This window comes from Ammospiza nelsoni, chromosome 5 (assembly GCF_027579445.1).
Source record: "Ammospiza nelsoni isolate bAmmNel1 chromosome 5, bAmmNel1.pri, whole genome shotgun sequence".
NCBI lineage: Eukaryota > Metazoa > Chordata > Aves > Passeriformes > Passerellidae > Ammospiza > Ammospiza nelsoni.
Window position 1 is genome coordinate 82,111 of NC_080637.1, and position 16,888 is coordinate 98,998.

At 43.3% G+C, this 16,888-nt stretch overlaps 1 protein-coding gene across 2 annotated transcripts in view; it reads left to right on the top strand.

Moving 5' to 3' along the window:
• The window catches only part of GOLGB1 (golgin B1), a 40,292-nt gene that overhangs the window by 5,431 nt on the left and 17,973 nt on the right, over positions 1-16,888 (top strand). For both annotated transcript variants that reach the window (XM_059471658.1, XM_059471657.1), the window contains 11 exons: positions 448-600; positions 1,349-1,501; positions 5,016-5,168; positions 6,028-6,150; positions 6,644-6,757; positions 8,427-8,838; positions 9,474-9,565; positions 9,868-9,964; positions 13,140-13,213; positions 15,424-15,511; positions 16,216-16,283. In XM_059471658.1, coding sequence (XP_059327641.1) covers positions 448-600; positions 1,349-1,501; positions 5,016-5,168; positions 6,028-6,150; positions 6,644-6,757; positions 8,427-8,838; positions 9,474-9,565; positions 9,868-9,964; positions 13,140-13,213; positions 15,424-15,511; positions 16,216-16,283 — 1,527 coding nt within the window. The remainder of the gene's footprint in view (positions 1-447; positions 601-1,348; positions 1,502-5,015; positions 5,169-6,027; positions 6,151-6,643; positions 6,758-8,426; positions 8,839-9,473; positions 9,566-9,867; positions 9,965-13,139; positions 13,214-15,423; positions 15,512-16,215; positions 16,284-16,888) is intronic.

The following is a 16,888-nucleotide window of genomic DNA, read 5'->3' on the forward strand; positions in this document are numbered from 1 at the left end:
CTGTTGGACAGACCTTAATCTCCTCAGTTTCCACATCTCAGCGTGATCCGAGGAAACAAACTAGAATTCGGGTGAAAAAAGACTTTTAAGAGTACTGGTAATTGTGTGCAGCAGAAGGGGAAGCTCTGCATGGTTGGGCCATAGTGGGAGGCTTCGTCTTTGTGCTGCCCTTTGGTATTGAGACCGTGGACAGTGTGTGAGGGTCCCTCTCATTTCAGATTTGTTCATGTGGTGTTCAGCAAGGTACTCTTTGTTTTTATGTGTTGGCTTAAAAGTTCTCTGAGTTTCCTCCTGGTTTCATCTAACTGTGTATTTCTACAGGCTTCATGAAATGCCTGCAGGGAGCAGAGTGCAGCACTGAGGACTGGAGCTGAAGCTATCATGTGGATGCTCTGCTGCAGGCTGTTAATAGTTTTTCCCTTCAGAGCACTGATTTTGTTGTTTCAGGTAGAAGCTTTGCAGTCAGAAGCAGAAGGCATGGAGGAGGCACCTGAGGAGGTGTTGGAGCGCCTAGCCCAAACAGAAAAGCTGGTTGTTCAGCTGAAGGATTTGATTCGAGAAAAGGATGCCCTGCTCCTGGAAAAAGAAACTCTGCTCAAGGTACCATTTCTTTCTCTGAGGACCAAGAGTAAAATGCTGCTTCAGTCTTCTGTGCAAGCCTGTCACTGGTTTCTTTTGAACGTGAGATACCTGAATGACAAATGGTGTCAGTTCCCGAGAAATATTGGAAGTCGAATAATGGACAACCCTATTCCAAGAGATGTAGGATATCGTCTGTTAGTTTGCTTGGGTTAATTTAGACTACAGTAGATAAGTTACATCCAAATTGCACAGCATTTTGTCTCGGAGCTCTTTGAGGCCCATGCAGATTCCCAGTGGCTCTAATAAGTACTAATATCTTGTGTGAGGTTGTTCTTTCCCCACTTCAGAGTGTTTGACACAGAGAAACCTGTGCTGCGCTCATCCACTGGTCGGGTGGTTTCATGAGGCATTCCCAAAGATAGTTGTTGTCCACCCTGAGGTGTGGTGGGAGTGTGGTTACTTGAGATAGTTCTGAGGGACTGCATGTAGCAGAGAAAGTCAAATCGAGTTTGTATTCACTGCTGAGTGAAGTCCCTGAGTGCTCTGTCCTTTGGAAGGAAGTGCTGGGGTAGAAGCCACAGTGTTGGGATGTGTGGTGTATCAGAACAAATTTGGTTTGCAGATGTGTTTTAGATAGTGCTGTTTCTGGGCAGGCAGGGTTAAACAGAACACGGCAGGCTGACAAACCGTGTAGCTTTCTCAAAGTGGTGCTTCTTGGGTAGCAGCACTGGAGCCAGGGCAGTGAGTTTGTGTCCTTCTCTTCCAGAAAGAGCGAGAGGCCGCGGATGCCAAGGTGATGAAACTTAAACTTCAAGCCAAAGCCAAACTGGCCTCTCTGAACAAACGCATCGAGGAGCTGACCGAGAAAGGAGCGCCACTGCCTGCACAGGCCTCAGCAGCAGAGCTGGAGGATCCCAAGGTTAGGAGAAGGGGGCTATTTAAAAGATGTAGCTTCTACTGATAACCTGGTACTGCCTGATGTTTCAGATCACAGTGACCCAGCAGGGTCTATTTGTCTTACTAGCAGGATGTTCGTAATTCCAGCAAGGATGTCTGTACCTGTGCTCTAGGAAGCCTGTCTGTCTAGCTTCCTTGTACTGCAGATGCCCTTGGAGTGCTCAGCTTGATCTCCTCAAGGTCATGGGCTGGTTTCCCTCTGGATGACTTTGGAAATCCATTGTAGCTAACTCTTTCCTGCAGAAACTGTATGTCTGTCTGATCTATGAGTTTCAAAATGTTGCCTGTCATGTCAGTACAGCAAAGGTTGGCTGGTATACAAAAACAAAGAGGTAAGGAGGTCATTGAAACTGGAAGGCAGTAACTTTAATATAAAAAAATAAATATAAATTTTTTCAAATTGTGTAGCTTCCTGAGCCACCATAAAGCTTTATGGCTGACAGACCATAATTGTGTAACGCTAGGTAAAACTGGGGGAAAAGTGTCCTCTATGAAGACATTGAAGAGACTGTTAGCTACTAACTAGAAGCTCCCACTGGAGGTGGTAATTCTTGAAAACTTGACTATGTGATCAGCAGAACAATGTTTTCTTTAAAATGTTTGTAATATTATGGAAGAGAAATGGGATAGATGTCAGAATGGTTTCCAGACATCAGATGATGTTCATTAAACCAGAGAACATAAAAGCTATTTCAGACATTGAAAAAAATATTAAAATATTGTAGGGAACAATAAAAGGTGCCTGTGAGAGCTGTCGGATGAGAGGCGACTGCTAATGAAGATCAGTTCTATGACTTGTGCTGACTATTTTTGATTGAGACCATCATAAAATCATAGAAATGTACTTCTGTAATTCCCAGTACCAACTTGAGAGCCTTTCTCAATGCAAAGCACCATCTGGTTTCATACATGAAGAATTGGATAATCTCAAGGATTGCCATAATAGAAAAATGAGGCAAAATTTAACCAGTGCACAGTCAAGCATGAGCAGCATTCCCTGGCTGTAGAGACCAGTCAAGGCCACAGGAGCTGTTAGCTGTGTCAGTTGACATTCCTCTCCTGCTGCTGAGGCTCTTTCTCAGTTCTATCTATCTGCAGCATGTCTGTGTAACATCCATGTGCTGTTACCCGACTTTGTGCAGACTTGCTGTTGAGGAGTGGTGAGTGTTCTTGCTTCAAAATTCAAAGTTATCAGTTGAAGAAGGCAAAATGAGAGAAAGCTGATCATCAGTTAATTGGTGCAATATAGATTTTAAAAAGAGACCTTGTCTTTTTTACATACTGTTCTAGCTATTCCACTGAGAGTCGCAAGGCCTTGTGTGCAGTGTTGTTATGTTCTGCTCCTTTGGAATCAGGAAAGATAAATTCTGAGAGCAGCAAGAGACTTTTTGTTCTCCTATCATATTAGTAGCTGCACTTGGGAGACATTCGAACAGCTTGGTTACTCAGTCAACCAAAGTCAGAGCGGAAATGTCATTTCTCTCTACAGCTGTAGGAGGAAGGTGAGCTTCAAGAAAGTGGGCAAACTGTAAAAGGATAATGCAGATGAATGTAAATTAGCCATTAAGAAAAATGGCCTTCTAATTAGAGGAATGAGGGCTTGAGACAGTCTCCAGTGGACGTGGTATGGGCCACAGCCTTATTTGGTTTGGGTTAGAACATAGTTTTGAGTGAAATTATGTTAGGGCAGTTACCTGCAATATTTTGTATTTGACTCAGAAAGCACTAGCTTCTTTCTTGCAAGGTTAGACCTACTGATAAAATACAGAGTCCTTTATTTAAACTTATTTCTCCAAGTAGATGCTGTCCTGAGTAATGGGGGTATTTCCTAGACAGCTACCCTGCTATTTGAAGGTGAAAATTCTAGGTTAGAGTTGCTTCTTATGCTGAAATATTGAATATTAGCAAAGGACTGTGTTTTTTCTCTCAGTGATGTGGGCCCTGTGGGAAGGCTGTATTTTAAATATCTAACTAGTACTATTACTTCCTGGGCTTTTAGCAGAGTGACTTATTTTGAGAAGAATGGAAATATCACCTTATCTCCTCCTCTCAGATAGTATTTGTGTACAGGACATTTGAGGCTCCTCTCAAACTTTTGAAGTGGGTAAAGATAAATTATGTTCAGATATAAGAACTTACACATCTCTAAAAAATAGTATTTAAAAGCTTGAGCTCTTTGTGGCTGTGCTGCTGTCCTTACGTGTGGCACTTCATGTAATGGTCAGTGTAAGAGGCTTTTTAAAATCCAACTGTGAGTATCAATCCTGAAAGCCAATTACAAGTAAGCAAACTAATCCAACTGTCTTCCCCCAGCAGCTCCTCCGCCCCAGGCTTACAAGTTATGTATATCCTGGCTTCTTAGAGCTTCCTGCATCTCTATTCTTTATTTTTCTGTCGTTCTATTTCTAAATTTAAGTGCAACTGAAGCTTCTTTGTCTCTGTTCTGCCTCCTGCCAATGACTTTCTCTGTAGGTGAAACAGCTTTTGAGGAGCAGTAGCCTCTTACCCTAATTACACTAATGTATAAGTACTTTTAAAAGCCTTCATGGTATTTTCAGATTGGGTTAAAAGACATAAATACTCTGTAGAATTCCTGTGTTATCGATGGCGTTTGACCCAATACCTGCCACAAATAAAAAGTGGAAGAGATGTGTTTTATATATATTGAGTACAAAATACGCAGCACTGTGTGCTGGCAGTAGCTGGAAGTGCTGAGATAAGAATGCAGAGCAGGTTTTGTGTGCTCAGGGACAGGTGGGGAGGGACCTGCCCTCACCCAGCTGGAGAGGCAGAGAGACGAGTGCAGGTGTAGTGTGCTGGGTTGTCTGAGTCAACACAGCCTAAGCACATTTTATGTGAACTGTTGTTTACATTTCTTGGTCGTAAACAGAGGATTTAAGTGGAGTAGAACTGGTAATTGTTTGCCTGTTCCCTTTGCTTGTAACTAATAAGTTCATTGCTAATAATCCTGTAGTCTGAAGAGACTTCCATAGGCATTTTCTGTAGTCTAGAATGTCTGCCCTTTTGTCACATGGAGAATATTCTTCTATAATTAATTTTTAAATGTTTTTATTTCTGTTATTAGAGAAAATTGTGATGTTAAAAAGCCTCAAAAATCAGGGAAGTCATATAATAAATAATGTATTTAATAATCTAATTTGCCTTAGATTATATAGTGAGCAGTCATGGACTGTAAGCCCTGCCAAGTGCTTTGACACTTCCCAGTTAAAAGCATCTTGTGCATCTCTACACAGAAGTAGGGAAAATAGTTACTTAACATAGGACAACTTCATTTAAAGAAACAAGCGTGAAGTTAAGAAATGAAGTAGTGTAGTAAAAATAATCATCTGATTAGGAGTGAAGAGTAAAGTAGCATTATAGTGTATTTTTTAAAATTAATTTATTAACCAATAATACTGATAAGTTTACTTTCTTCTGTTTCACTTCTTCCCACTTTCTTCCTCTTGCAACGTCAGAAAAACGAAAATACAAGTGAAGGGCACAGAGAGGAGGTGCAAGTACTGAAGAAGCAGCTCAGGGAGCGAGAGGAGGCTGTTCAGGACCTGAAGAAACAGCTGGCTGTAGCTGAAGTGAATCTGAAGGATGCTGAAGTCAAGTATGCAACACAGGTACAGAAATTTCTGTCTATTCATCAGTCTGTGTTTCCCACCTCACTGCTTAGACTAGTATGAAATAATAGAACAATGCTTACACTGCTGGTCTTCAATTACCTCCATTTTGTCAGTCTTGTGCCTCCTCAAATCACCTCGGTCTATCCATTTCACTGCCATTGGCTCCTCCTCTAAACATTACCTAAATCTTTCACAATCCCCAAATGATCTTGTCCTGCCCTTCATCCTCTACGCCAGGCCAGACCCACCCTTGGTGCAAAAGGTGCTCTGTGGGTTTCACCCTTGGACAGTGGGACTGATGGCTCTCTGAGGAGGGAGAAAACAGTCCCTGGAAGGGCCTGGATAGGGTGTCCCTTCCTCTGAGTCACAGTTTGGGTTCTTCCCTGCCTGCCATCGCCTCTCTGTGTTCTGCTGTGGGTGTCAGGGCAGCTGCTTATCACAGGATGTCACAGCATTAATGGTATGTTGTAGTTATTTGTGGAAAGATTTTTTTAGTACTCAAAATTGCAGGTTTAGCTTTTGAACTGTGAATTGGGCTGCATCCTATACAGTTAAAATCCCAGAAGTTTTATGAACTGTTAATTATATAGTAATAATTTATTATTCTACGTATTTGTAGATAAAATTCTATGCTTTTTGCTTTCTGGGATCTGAAATCTTCTCAGTTGTTATACACATAATAGTAGGATAAAGACACCAAGTAAAAATACTGTTTGACCAAGATGATGTGTAAGATTGTCCAGCTGAAAACTCCATCGCACACACAATGTGCTGGTGGATGTTGAAAGCAAGCCTATGTGTCTGTCAGCTTCATAACCTTGTTGGTTTGTTTTTATTTTGTGGCTTGTGTTTTCAGCTGAGCTCCCTGCAGGAGGTGATTCAGGAGAAGGAAGCTCTCCTGGAAGAGCATGTGCAGCAGCATCGAGCTGAATTGCTCAAGATGGTGGTCCAGTCAGATACAGAAGTAGAGATGCAACAGGTATATTTGATATAATAATCATATCATGGGAGGAGGAAGGAGAACAGAGGACACTCTGAAAGAACAGTTCTCGTTTAAGTAACTCAGAAGGGATAAGAGGAAAGATGCTTTGATTGTTTGGAGATTTTTGGATTGCTAGTTGGAGCTTTGAGTCCTTAGTTTCCATCTGCTGGTTTGCTATCAGTCAAAGAGAAAGGACAGTTGAAAAAAGTGTTGCATTATTGTGCTCCAGTTCCCTGTTCATGAAGCAGGGAACTGGAGCACAATAATGTAACACTTTTTACACTTGTAAATGTAAGGTAAATGTAATGTAAATGTAATGTAACACTTTAACAAGTAAGCTCCTCCTACTGCACTAGGGCTCCAGAATAGGTGTCAACAAAAATTAGTTAATTCAGGCTATCACAGTAAGTATGTTACAAAAACGAGGTATATGGATGAAACGTGGGAATCTGAATTTACTGGAATGCTGGAATGGCCTTGTCTCTCACAGAACCTGCGCACACTTCAGAGAAAGCTCGAGGAGCAGGAAGCAGCTCTGTTAGGACGAACTCAGGTGGTGGAACTGCTGCAGCAGGAGTTACACACTGCTGAAAAACAAAACCAGGTATGTGTGTGTGTGTGTGGTGGATGAGGCCTTTGTCAGTGGCTCAGAAGTTACCAGATTAGGTTTTTTTGGAACCATCTTTCCATCATGAAATCAGCTGGGGCCGCCCTCCCTGGGTCAGGGTTTAGAGCTGCAGGTCTGTGTGCACAGCTCACAGCAGGTACAGCCACACAGTGGGTGCTGCAGTTGCCAGCTCTGATGATCCCGGGCAGGTGGGCAGGGTGTGCATCTCTCCATACCCAGGCTGCTGACTGTACTTTCAAAGCCAAATACACAAACCTTCCCCAAAAGCAAAAATGCCTAACACAGTTCTGCTGAAGCCTCAGTGTTTCTGGACTGCCAGGCCAGATCAGAGCAGAAACAGCTATTCTTTAGTATGTCTTGCTGAGAACTTGCTTATCTGGTGGCACAGCTTGTGGAGTGGGATTGGCTCTGGCTTCATCAGTTTGGAGTGTGAAGAGAATGAGATCAAGTCTGTGCATGTATGACTATATAGACACAGGCTCCTTGAGACAGGATTAAGAACACAACCTCTTAAAAGGTTGGTTTGCAGATAGAGGATGAGTGTATTTTTCATTTTTCCAATATCTGAACTTCTGAAAATTCTCCATCCCTTTAGAAGAGACTTATACTGAATCAGTCTCATATTCACTGGCTGCATGATCTCCAGCCAGTCTAATGCTGAACGTCATTTTGATAATTTTTACACACTTGTGCCCCACATACTTTCTTTGGCTCTGTGTCCCAGCCAGGCCCATGATGGTGGGTCCTCTTCCTACTGAGAAGAGGGTAAAGAACCTCAGTGAGCTGACTTGTGCTCACTACTGGCTGTGTTACTCAGGAGGCTGTATCATGGGGTGCTGGCATGGATGTCTTCGTGACATGGTTGTTGGCTCCTGGCTGGGAAAGCTCCCTTGGCTTCTCCTCGGTGTCTTTGACTTCCCTCATACATTCTGTGGTCTGAAGGAGACCTGGTACTTGAGGCCATGAGGGTGAAGCCTACTCATAAAGTAAAAGGAGTTCCTCATCAGATTCCTCCTGAAATTAGCTGTGCTGACCATCCACAGCTCCAGTAGGAGGAAGGTTGGCAACAGGAGTTTGGGCAAGTGTAAGGTTTGTTTCTGTCTCTTGGTCACCTTAAGTCTCTGGTCAGTGTTGACTAGAGGCTTCTGAGATCTTTCTTAAAGCTGTGGGTACTGTGTGGGGCCCTCTGTTACCTCCAGATTCATATTTCAGCATTCCCCTTTCACTTACACACTTTTGTTCTGGTTTGTTTTTTAAATTCTACTCTGTAATTGTTGAGTTCTCCCTCATTTGTTATAGCTCTTCCTCCCCTTTTTAGGAAGCTTGCTTCTTCTAAAAGAGAGCTCCTGGCCGCTGTTCTATTGCTTCTTTTGTCTAAATTCCCCTCCTCTAAATCAAGACTTAACTTTTCTTTACCACAGTGATGAGGAGTTGTTTCTCCCAGCATTGCTTTCTTGCAGTTTCCAAATTGTGGGGCGGTTTCTTTCTAACAAACTGAAATTTCTGACATGTTTGTTTCCTCCCTTCTGCTACTCAGATATCTTAAAAGGATTTAATGAGAACCTTAAAATCTAGTTCACGTGCGTTGCTTTGTCAAGGTATTTAACTAGTTGAGAGAGAAATTAATTTCTGTATCGTTTTACAGACGCTCCTAGATCAGTGCCAGAAGATGAAAGTGGAACTAAGCTCCATGAGGGATGTGTTGGATGCAGAGAGACGAGGGGCTCAGGATCTCAGGGAGAAGATGGAGCTGGAGCTGGCCGAGAGGAAGCTGGCTTCCCATCGCTTGCAGGAGGAGGTGCAGTGTCTCTCAGAGCAGCTGGAGGAGGCCAGAAGAGCGCAAGCTGAGCTCGAGGTGCAGTACAGAGACCTGGAGCAGGCACGCAGGCTGGAGGTGGAGGAGAAGGAGCGGCTGCTCAGCCGTGTCGCGGTGGCCGAAGAGGAGCTGCCACGTGGCCGTGCTGTCCCTGGGGCTGAGCGGGAGCAGCTGGAGCAGGACGCTGGCCAGCCCTCAGTGCCAGCTGTGGGACACGGAGCTGCAGCACAGGGACCACGGGGTGAGCAGGCACAGCCCTTGGGGGGAGCAGCTCCTCCTGGGCTGCCTTCTCTTTGCCTTTGCTTTTATAACAGTTCATAAGAGTGGCTTGATGTAACAATCCTGGTTGCACAGGGACACAGGAATGGTGGTGCTGTCTCACACTAAGGGGGGCTGGTTCTATCCCCCTGTTCTGTATTTGGCAGTTGCAAGAGGAGCAGAAGTGTGGGGCAGCATATATGGTGCTTTGCTTGTGTACTGTCCCAGCCTCTTGTCTTTTGGGGCTTATGGAGGTTTCTTGAGCTGGATGTATTGTTTTAGTTGATTTTATTGATTTGTTTCATTTTTTCTGTCAACTTACACAAGTCCTTTTTGTATGTGCCTTGTTCTTCACAGTGTGAATTTCTACTGAAATTATAAGTAAAACAACCAAGAAAAGTGAACTGTACCATTTTCCCCATAGACCTGTGTTAAAAATAATGACATTGATCTTGCCTCAAGCTTTTATTTCAGGTTTTTTTCCAGCTGCTTTATGGCCCAAAGCTGAAGCAGTGACTAAGAGAGATTTCATAAACTATTGTGCATGTGTATAAAATGGACATAGTGTGGCAAAAAAGACAAGAACAGACCTTAACTCCCCTCTTTCCCCTCTGTCAGATGAACTTCTACAGAAGTTTGAAGAATTTGTCTGCTGTCAGGATGAGCTGAAATCCCAGCCACAAGTGCAGCTCTCTGAACTGGAGAAACAGGTTTGATATTTTCAAATTATTCTTATTAATTTTTCTGGTGTATTTAGGAACTGGAGCCAAATTAAATGTCTAGAATTCCTTTTTTTGTCATGCATTGCTTGAGAAAGGCTTTTGTTAGCTCTCTCAGTTGAAGGGCAGTCATGTTATGACTACAGAAGCCTGTAAAGAAGTAGAAGTCAATTCGAGTAATTTAAAAGTTTCCAATTGATTTTTTTTTTAAGTTAACCAAATGATCAAAGACTAATATGTGTTTATAAATTGTATTAAAATTTGTCTTTCTCCCTTTCATCCTGTTTAAACAGGATGAATCAGCATCACAGAAAAAAATAGTAGATCAGGAAGACCAGAACGAGACTTCATTCCTACCCACAGAAAACTTGGAAAGACAGAAGACAGAAGGTTGGATGATTACCTTACCTATTTTAATATTCTTAATATACTTAAGAATCGTTCTAGAATTAGTTTCTACAAGAGACAGACCTAAAGTGGTAGCTTTCCCCAGTACAAGACGCTGACAATCTGCAGGTGGTACTTCTGGGAAGGATGTTTTTGATAGCTTTTGCTGAAACAGGAAGGGACCCATATACATGCCACATATAAAAAACCCCAGACAATTACATTGATTTTGAGTGTCTGGTCATGTAGACTGCTAGCAGCAATATCACAGCTCTCTTGGAATTTTTCCATAAAACAGTGGATTCCCTTATGTGTTTACTTCAGGGTCTGGTGCACTATGACAGTAGGCTGCCTTGATTTTTAAGAAATAGATTCATTTTGCTTCTGTCATTCAAAGATGGGGAATAATCACCAATAAACCAGATTCCTACAGTCCTAGAACATGATCTTTCTCTTTTTTTGTTCCAAGATCTCAGAGATGTAGGTCTTTAATGAACTTCAAGACATTGTTTAGAATCATGGCATAGTTTGGGTTGGAAGGAACTCATAAAGATCATCTGTTCCATCGCCCCTGCCCTGAGCAGGGACATCCTGCACCAGGTCACGTTGCTCAGAGCCCCATCCAACGTGACCTTGAATATGTCCAGTGATGGGGCAGCTGTCAGCTTCTCTGGGCAATCCAGGGTGAAGCAGCCCTCTTGAGAAGCTGCAATAGGGCCTCTCTGAAGCCTTTCTTCTCCAGGCTGAGCAACCACGGGTCTCTCAGCCTTTCTTCATGGGAGATATGTTCCAGCCTTCTGGTCATTTTTGTCATTTCTTCTGGCCTCACTCCAGCAGATTCACATCTGTCTTGTACAGGGGAACCCCAGAACTGGACACAGTGCTCTGAGTGGGGTCTAACAAAAGCAGGGAAGAGGGTGAGAATTATCTCCTTCAGCCTGCTGCCCACACCTCTTTTGGTGCAGCCCAGGGTGTGATTGGCTTTCTGGGCTGCAGGCACACATTGCCAGCTCCTGTCCAATTTTTAGTTTACCAGAATCCCAGAGTCTTTCTCTGTAGCCTGTTTTCCATCCATTCACCCCACAGTCTGTGCTGGTACTGGGGATTGCCCCAGGTCAGGTGTAGGGCCTTGCCCTTGGCTTTACTAAACCTCACTGTGCACAAGGGCTGCATAGCTGCATTCCTCAGGCTTGTCAGGTCCCTCTGGATGGCATCACATCACATCACATCACATCACATCACATCACATCACATCACATCACATCACATTACATCACATCCCCCCAGCAAACCATCAGCTGCTCAGCCTGGGTGATCCGCAGGTGCCCACGGGTGCCCTCCCCCAGCTGTGTGCCAGCAGCCAGGACACTGAACTGTGTCCAGGATGGGCTTCTGTGGGTGCTGGTGCCCACGTGGGTGTTGAGCCATTGGCTGCAGCTCTTTGCACACAGCCAGTTCCTTACCCCAGCTCACAGCCCACCTGTCAAACCCATACCAGCAATTTAGTAGCATGGGTGTTGGGAAGACCATATGAAAGGACACTCACAGAAATCCAGCTTTCAATCTGGAATCGTGCCCCAAGCTACAGCTGAGTACATCCAAAATGCACCTGGAAAACTTCCATCAGCTTTCTTAAAAAGCAGCGCCTCTCTCCCTCTACTGAAAGGAATTCCACCCAAAAAATGCAGTGACTCAGAGCTTCACTGTCATGTTACTTAAAGCATCTTTTCCCAATGCATGGTTAGCTGCATGTTTACTTCAAAACAAGCTTTTGTTGTTGTAATTCTGTTTCCAGTGGGTGTATTGAATGCTTGATTACTTTTTTTTTTTTTTTGGTCTTAAAATGCTGGGAGATGTAATTTCTTTTTTAAAACTACCAAAATATTAAATGAAACATAAAAAATCTTTTAAGTCTGCTGTATAGGTCCTAAGTACTTTGTTACTCCTTTTCTTGTGTTGTGAAATTGTCAGTCTTAATTAAAGTGGGATGCCAAAAACTGCCACCATAATCCATTCCTGACTTTGGTAGAACGAAATAAGGATTTATAGTTACTTTATATTTTGTAATTTCTGGTACTTTTCAAGCAGACCTTAACAAATCCCTTCAAATTTCAAGCTGTTGTTGTTTGAAATATAAAGATTCTTGAAATCCTTGTACAGCCTTGATTTCCATGGCCTTAGCAGTGCATTAGACCAGAATACCTGTAACTCTCTTTACATCTGTATGGATTCCTTGAACTTCTCCTGAGGCAGCTCTTGGAGGGATTGAAGGTGTCTCCTCCTGCTGTGTAAGGGAACATTGTCTGGAGTTCACTAGAGCAGAGTAGGGATCAATAAAGGAAAGCCATTATCACAGAAAACACAGACTGCCTTCCAATTGTTAGAATTCACAAAACGTTCATTTGAGCTTCCTCAGCTTCTGTAGTACTTAGCAAATACAGTTTTGTATAATCAATTGTATGTAGAAAAGTGTGTGAAGGAGAACAAAAGAAAACGTTGCAGTGTATGTTGATGGTATGTGTGTCCTCACTGCATGCTCAGAACTGAAAAGTACAGAAATTCGTACCCCTTAGAGAACTGTTTAACTTGGTCCTGAGTTTTATTTTGCGTATATATTAACCTATTTTTCATACCATCATTGCTGGTTAACGCGTTCACAAAAATGGGGCCTGTTTTTTAATGCTTCTAAATTGGTATTTCTGGGAAGACACAGTATTTGTTGCTTTACAAATGGCTTCTATGCTAAAAAGCTAAGCCATCACCTAATACATTAATTAGAACTGAGATGAATTAGAATGTGTTTTTCTTGTACATTTGTAACAATTTCTCATTTTATTTTTTCCAAATGAAATTTGAAACATCTTTCTACGATAGTTCTTCCTTTCCTCTCGTTTATAAAAATGTTTCTTAAAACTTGAATCTCTATTACCTGTCTTTCAGTATGACTGTATGACAACAATTGTCCTTTTCTAAAAGCTGCTTAAAAGACCATGTTGGTTGTGTGGTTGCCTCTTAAAAAAACCAAACCCACATTATCCCATGACAGTACATATTTCCACTACATAAGTGTTATTAACAGCCATGTGTCCTTTCTCGAAAGCTCCGGGAAGAATATTCTGTTGCTGTCTAAAACAAAGTCTTAAGTGTTAAAGAAATTTTTTGTGTTTTAATGTTTCAGAAATATCACATTTGCAGCTTGTTCTCCGGGAGTCTCAGCAGGAAGCTGTGATGGCCATAGAAGATGCAGAACAGGTAATGATAAAGCAGCTGAAATAAAATAGGTCAAGGACTGGCCTTAAAACAGCTAAGCTGTCATGGTCTTTTGTACCAATCCTCTTTAAAGGTTATTATTAACTGGATTAATGGTGAAAGACAGAAATAGCTTCCAAATACAGCTTGTGCTGTGCTAGCACCAGACTGTGTTTCCCTTTGCCAGCTGTGTGCATTTCTTGTGTCCTTCATCCATCCGGTCCACACTTGTGCTATTTTAACTATTTGTTAATAATAGCACATTTGTGCTATTTTCTGCCTGTTGTTAGTTTTCTAGCAGAGTCTCTGGAAATAAAATTCTCTAGCAGTGTCTCTGGAAATAAAATTCCAAAGGCACAGCTGTCATTATCTAAGATGCCTTTCAAACCATTCCCACTGCCCTAATGGGCACCTGGCTGACAGGCTGGGGAGCTGTGTGCTCCGTGAGTGAGAGAGGTGGGCACCATCCTTGTGCTGCTCTGTGAGTGGGACAGGTGGGCACTGTCCTTGTGCTGCTCTGTGAGTGGGACAGGTGGGCACTGTCCTTGTGCTGCTCTGTGACAGGGACAGGTGGGCACTGTCCTTGTGCTGCTCCGTGAGTGGGACAGGTGGGCACTGTCCTTGTGCTGCTCTGTCACAGGGACAGGTGGGCACTGTCCTTGTGCTGCTCTGTGACAGGGACAGGTGGGCACTGTCCTTGTGCTGCTCTGTGAGTGGGACAGGTGGGCACCGTCCTTGTGCTGCTCTGTGAGTGGGACAGGTGGGCACTGTCCTTGTGCTGCTCTGTGAGTGAGACAGGTGGGCACTGTCCTTGTGTGGCTCTGTCACAGGGACAGGTGGGCACTGTCCTTGTGCTGCTCTGTGACAGGGACAGGTGGGCACTGTCCTTGTGCTGCTCCATGAGTGGGACAGGTGGGCACTGTCCTTGTGCTGCTCTGTGACAGGGACAGGTGGGCACTGTCCTTGTGCGGCTCTGTGAGTGGGACAGGTGGGCACTGTCCTTGTGCTGCTCTGTGACAGGGACAGGTGGGCACTGTCCTTGTGCTGCTGCCCCGTGTCCCGCTGCAGGTGCCAGTGCAGCCAGGCTGTTGTTGGGCAGAATGCAGGGTTAGGAACCTGCTGCTAGGGCTTCTGTTCAGTGTGGGGAGGGAGATGACAGCCTCTGTGTGTCTGTACTGAGGCTTTGCTGTGAGCCTGGTCGTTAGCTTAGAGCCAGGTCTGGCTCTCTGCAGCCTGCTCTACTGGCCCATCCTGTCCACAGGGGGAAAATTAATGTTGTGTTTTATCTAATGCATTCCTCTCTATCAAAGGGTTTGCATGTTACTGTGAAGTATTAAGGTGAAAGTTGGTATTTAGAAACACAGAAGCATTTTGAGTCATTCATCCCCTTTCCAAGTGCCTGCAAGCTGTGAGCTGGTAGATCAGTGGGAATGCACACACGGCCACACACGCACGCTTTTCCAAGCACATGTAAGCATTTGAACTGTTTTCTACTGCCCCTTTATAGACAGTGGGAAAAACAGGTTCCTTAGCATATGCCTCACCTGCAGCAAGGTGAATGTTGAAAATGGGTCAATGCAAACAACCCTGGAATTGTCCATTTCAGTGTCTTCATTATAACAAGAGTCCAGCTAAATAGCTTACATCTAAGTTTTTACACTTGGACAGCTATTCTTATCATTTGTGCACCTGACCCATGGCTTTAGGGCAAGTAATAGAGTTACCCAAACCCAGGTTAAGGCATCTAACAGTTAAAGGTTCTTGTGGGGTTCTTGGTTTGTTTGTGTGGTAGAGCCTAGCCTAACTTTATTGGAAAAGCTGCAGGTTCTGTATCTGCTGGAGCAGTGAGGCATAGACACATGATTTCTCACCTTCCCTGCCTGGGTGCTCAGTGAATGGTTGTGATACTGTGGTTAATGCCTTTGAGGGAGTGAAGGTGGAAGAGAAACCATCTCAAGGTGGGAAGGATTTTGTTTAGATCATTGCATCCATTGATCTGTTGATCTGCTGAGATATGTCTTAGTCTATTGCTTAACATCAAAATTAATCTCTTTTTCATTGTTTATTTATTTATTTTCTTTAGGCTTCAGAGTTTTGTCCAAACTCTGATAGGTTTTACTTAGAGCTGGCAGAGCAGTAGACAGCTGAGAGAGCTGTCTCCTCATAGCAGGATCCTGGCTCAAAGCTCAGTGGTTTTTTTCTTCATCCCACAGAATAAAAATATTGGTGCTGAGGCAAAATTGCAAGACCTGTGGACTGTGGAAGCTCCAGCCTCTTATGTAGACTGCCCTTCTTCTACAGGTGAGGATACAGAATGAGGCATGTGACAAGAAAATTGTGAAAATTTGAGGAGTTTCAGGGACAAATTTGAGGATTATTTAGAAGGAGGTGCTCTGAGGTCAGAATCTAAAGATTGTAATCTACAGAAGGCAGAAAATGTTAACATGAGGTAGAAGAGAACATTGTAATGTGGGATGGGTAGGATATACCAGAAGAGAAGAAAAAAGTGGTTGCTAAAGGTAGGAAGAGAGAAGGGCTTGAAGGAGTGTGTTTGCACAGAGGAGAATTAAGATAAAATTAAGAACTGTGTGTTTCTCTGCAAGCCAGTAAAAGTCTTTTTGTGTCTGGAATTCCATGCCACATCCCACATGGAGAAAAAAAGCAGTGAAACCAATCTGATCCTCCTTCAGGGGTCAGGAGTGCTGTGTGCAGGTGATGCAGCAAACACAGAGGATTGCACAGAACCGTGCTGCAGCTGCAGTGACTGAATTAGTGGTTGGAGTTAAACCAAAATAGGATGTCTGTGCACTGCAAAGACTCAAACTCTGGGTTGTTTTCTTCTGTGCTTAGTTTGCTGCCTTTTTTTTCTTTTTTTTTTAATTTTTTTTTGTCTTTTCTCACCTTCTATAGAAGCTTTGGTCCCATTTCTTGTCCCTTCACTCTACCTACTGACTTTACCTGCAAATTGTTGCACTGATGGTGACAAATGTTCCTTTTCTCACTAGGTGTTTCAGGAGAGCTGGTGAATTCTGAAATGCAAAAGCCTTTTGGTGACACTTCCATGGTCTCTGAGGTACAAACGTAGTCCAAAACCCTTTTGGTCTCAGTATTGTATGCATTTGCAGATACAAAAAATTTAATTTAGCTTAAAAGCCTCAAAGAGTTGTCTCTTTTTACTCTCCTGTGACTTAAAGTGGTTGTTTCGTTATGACAGCAGACTTCTTAAGAGCAGGTCTCGTTTAATGGTTCCCCATAAGCTGTTTCTGCCCTCCAAGTCTTTACAGTGCAGCACGTTGACTTATTGGTGGGCTGTTGATCCAAGCTGTCTGGGGAGGATTTGGGAGCGCTTTTCTTTTGTAATCTGTTTTGGGGGATGGGAAGAAACTTAAAAATGGTAACTTGGAAAAAGCCAAGCACTTTGTTCCAGGTGCTTTGTCTAGTGCTTTCACTTTGGGCATGGACGCAGATTGGAATGTGGGTTTCCATCCTGCTTCCTTGCCATGTTAAATGGGCAGATTGAATAGAGGCTATGAATAGGATGACATGAAAATGTGACTGGTTAAGTACACTAGAGGGCTTGTTAGAATCACAGGAGAACTTAAACAGTTCGGAGTTAGACTATCTTGCAATCAAGAGAGAAGGGGGGCGAAAGGGAATAGGAAGTTGTTATGGTCTGAT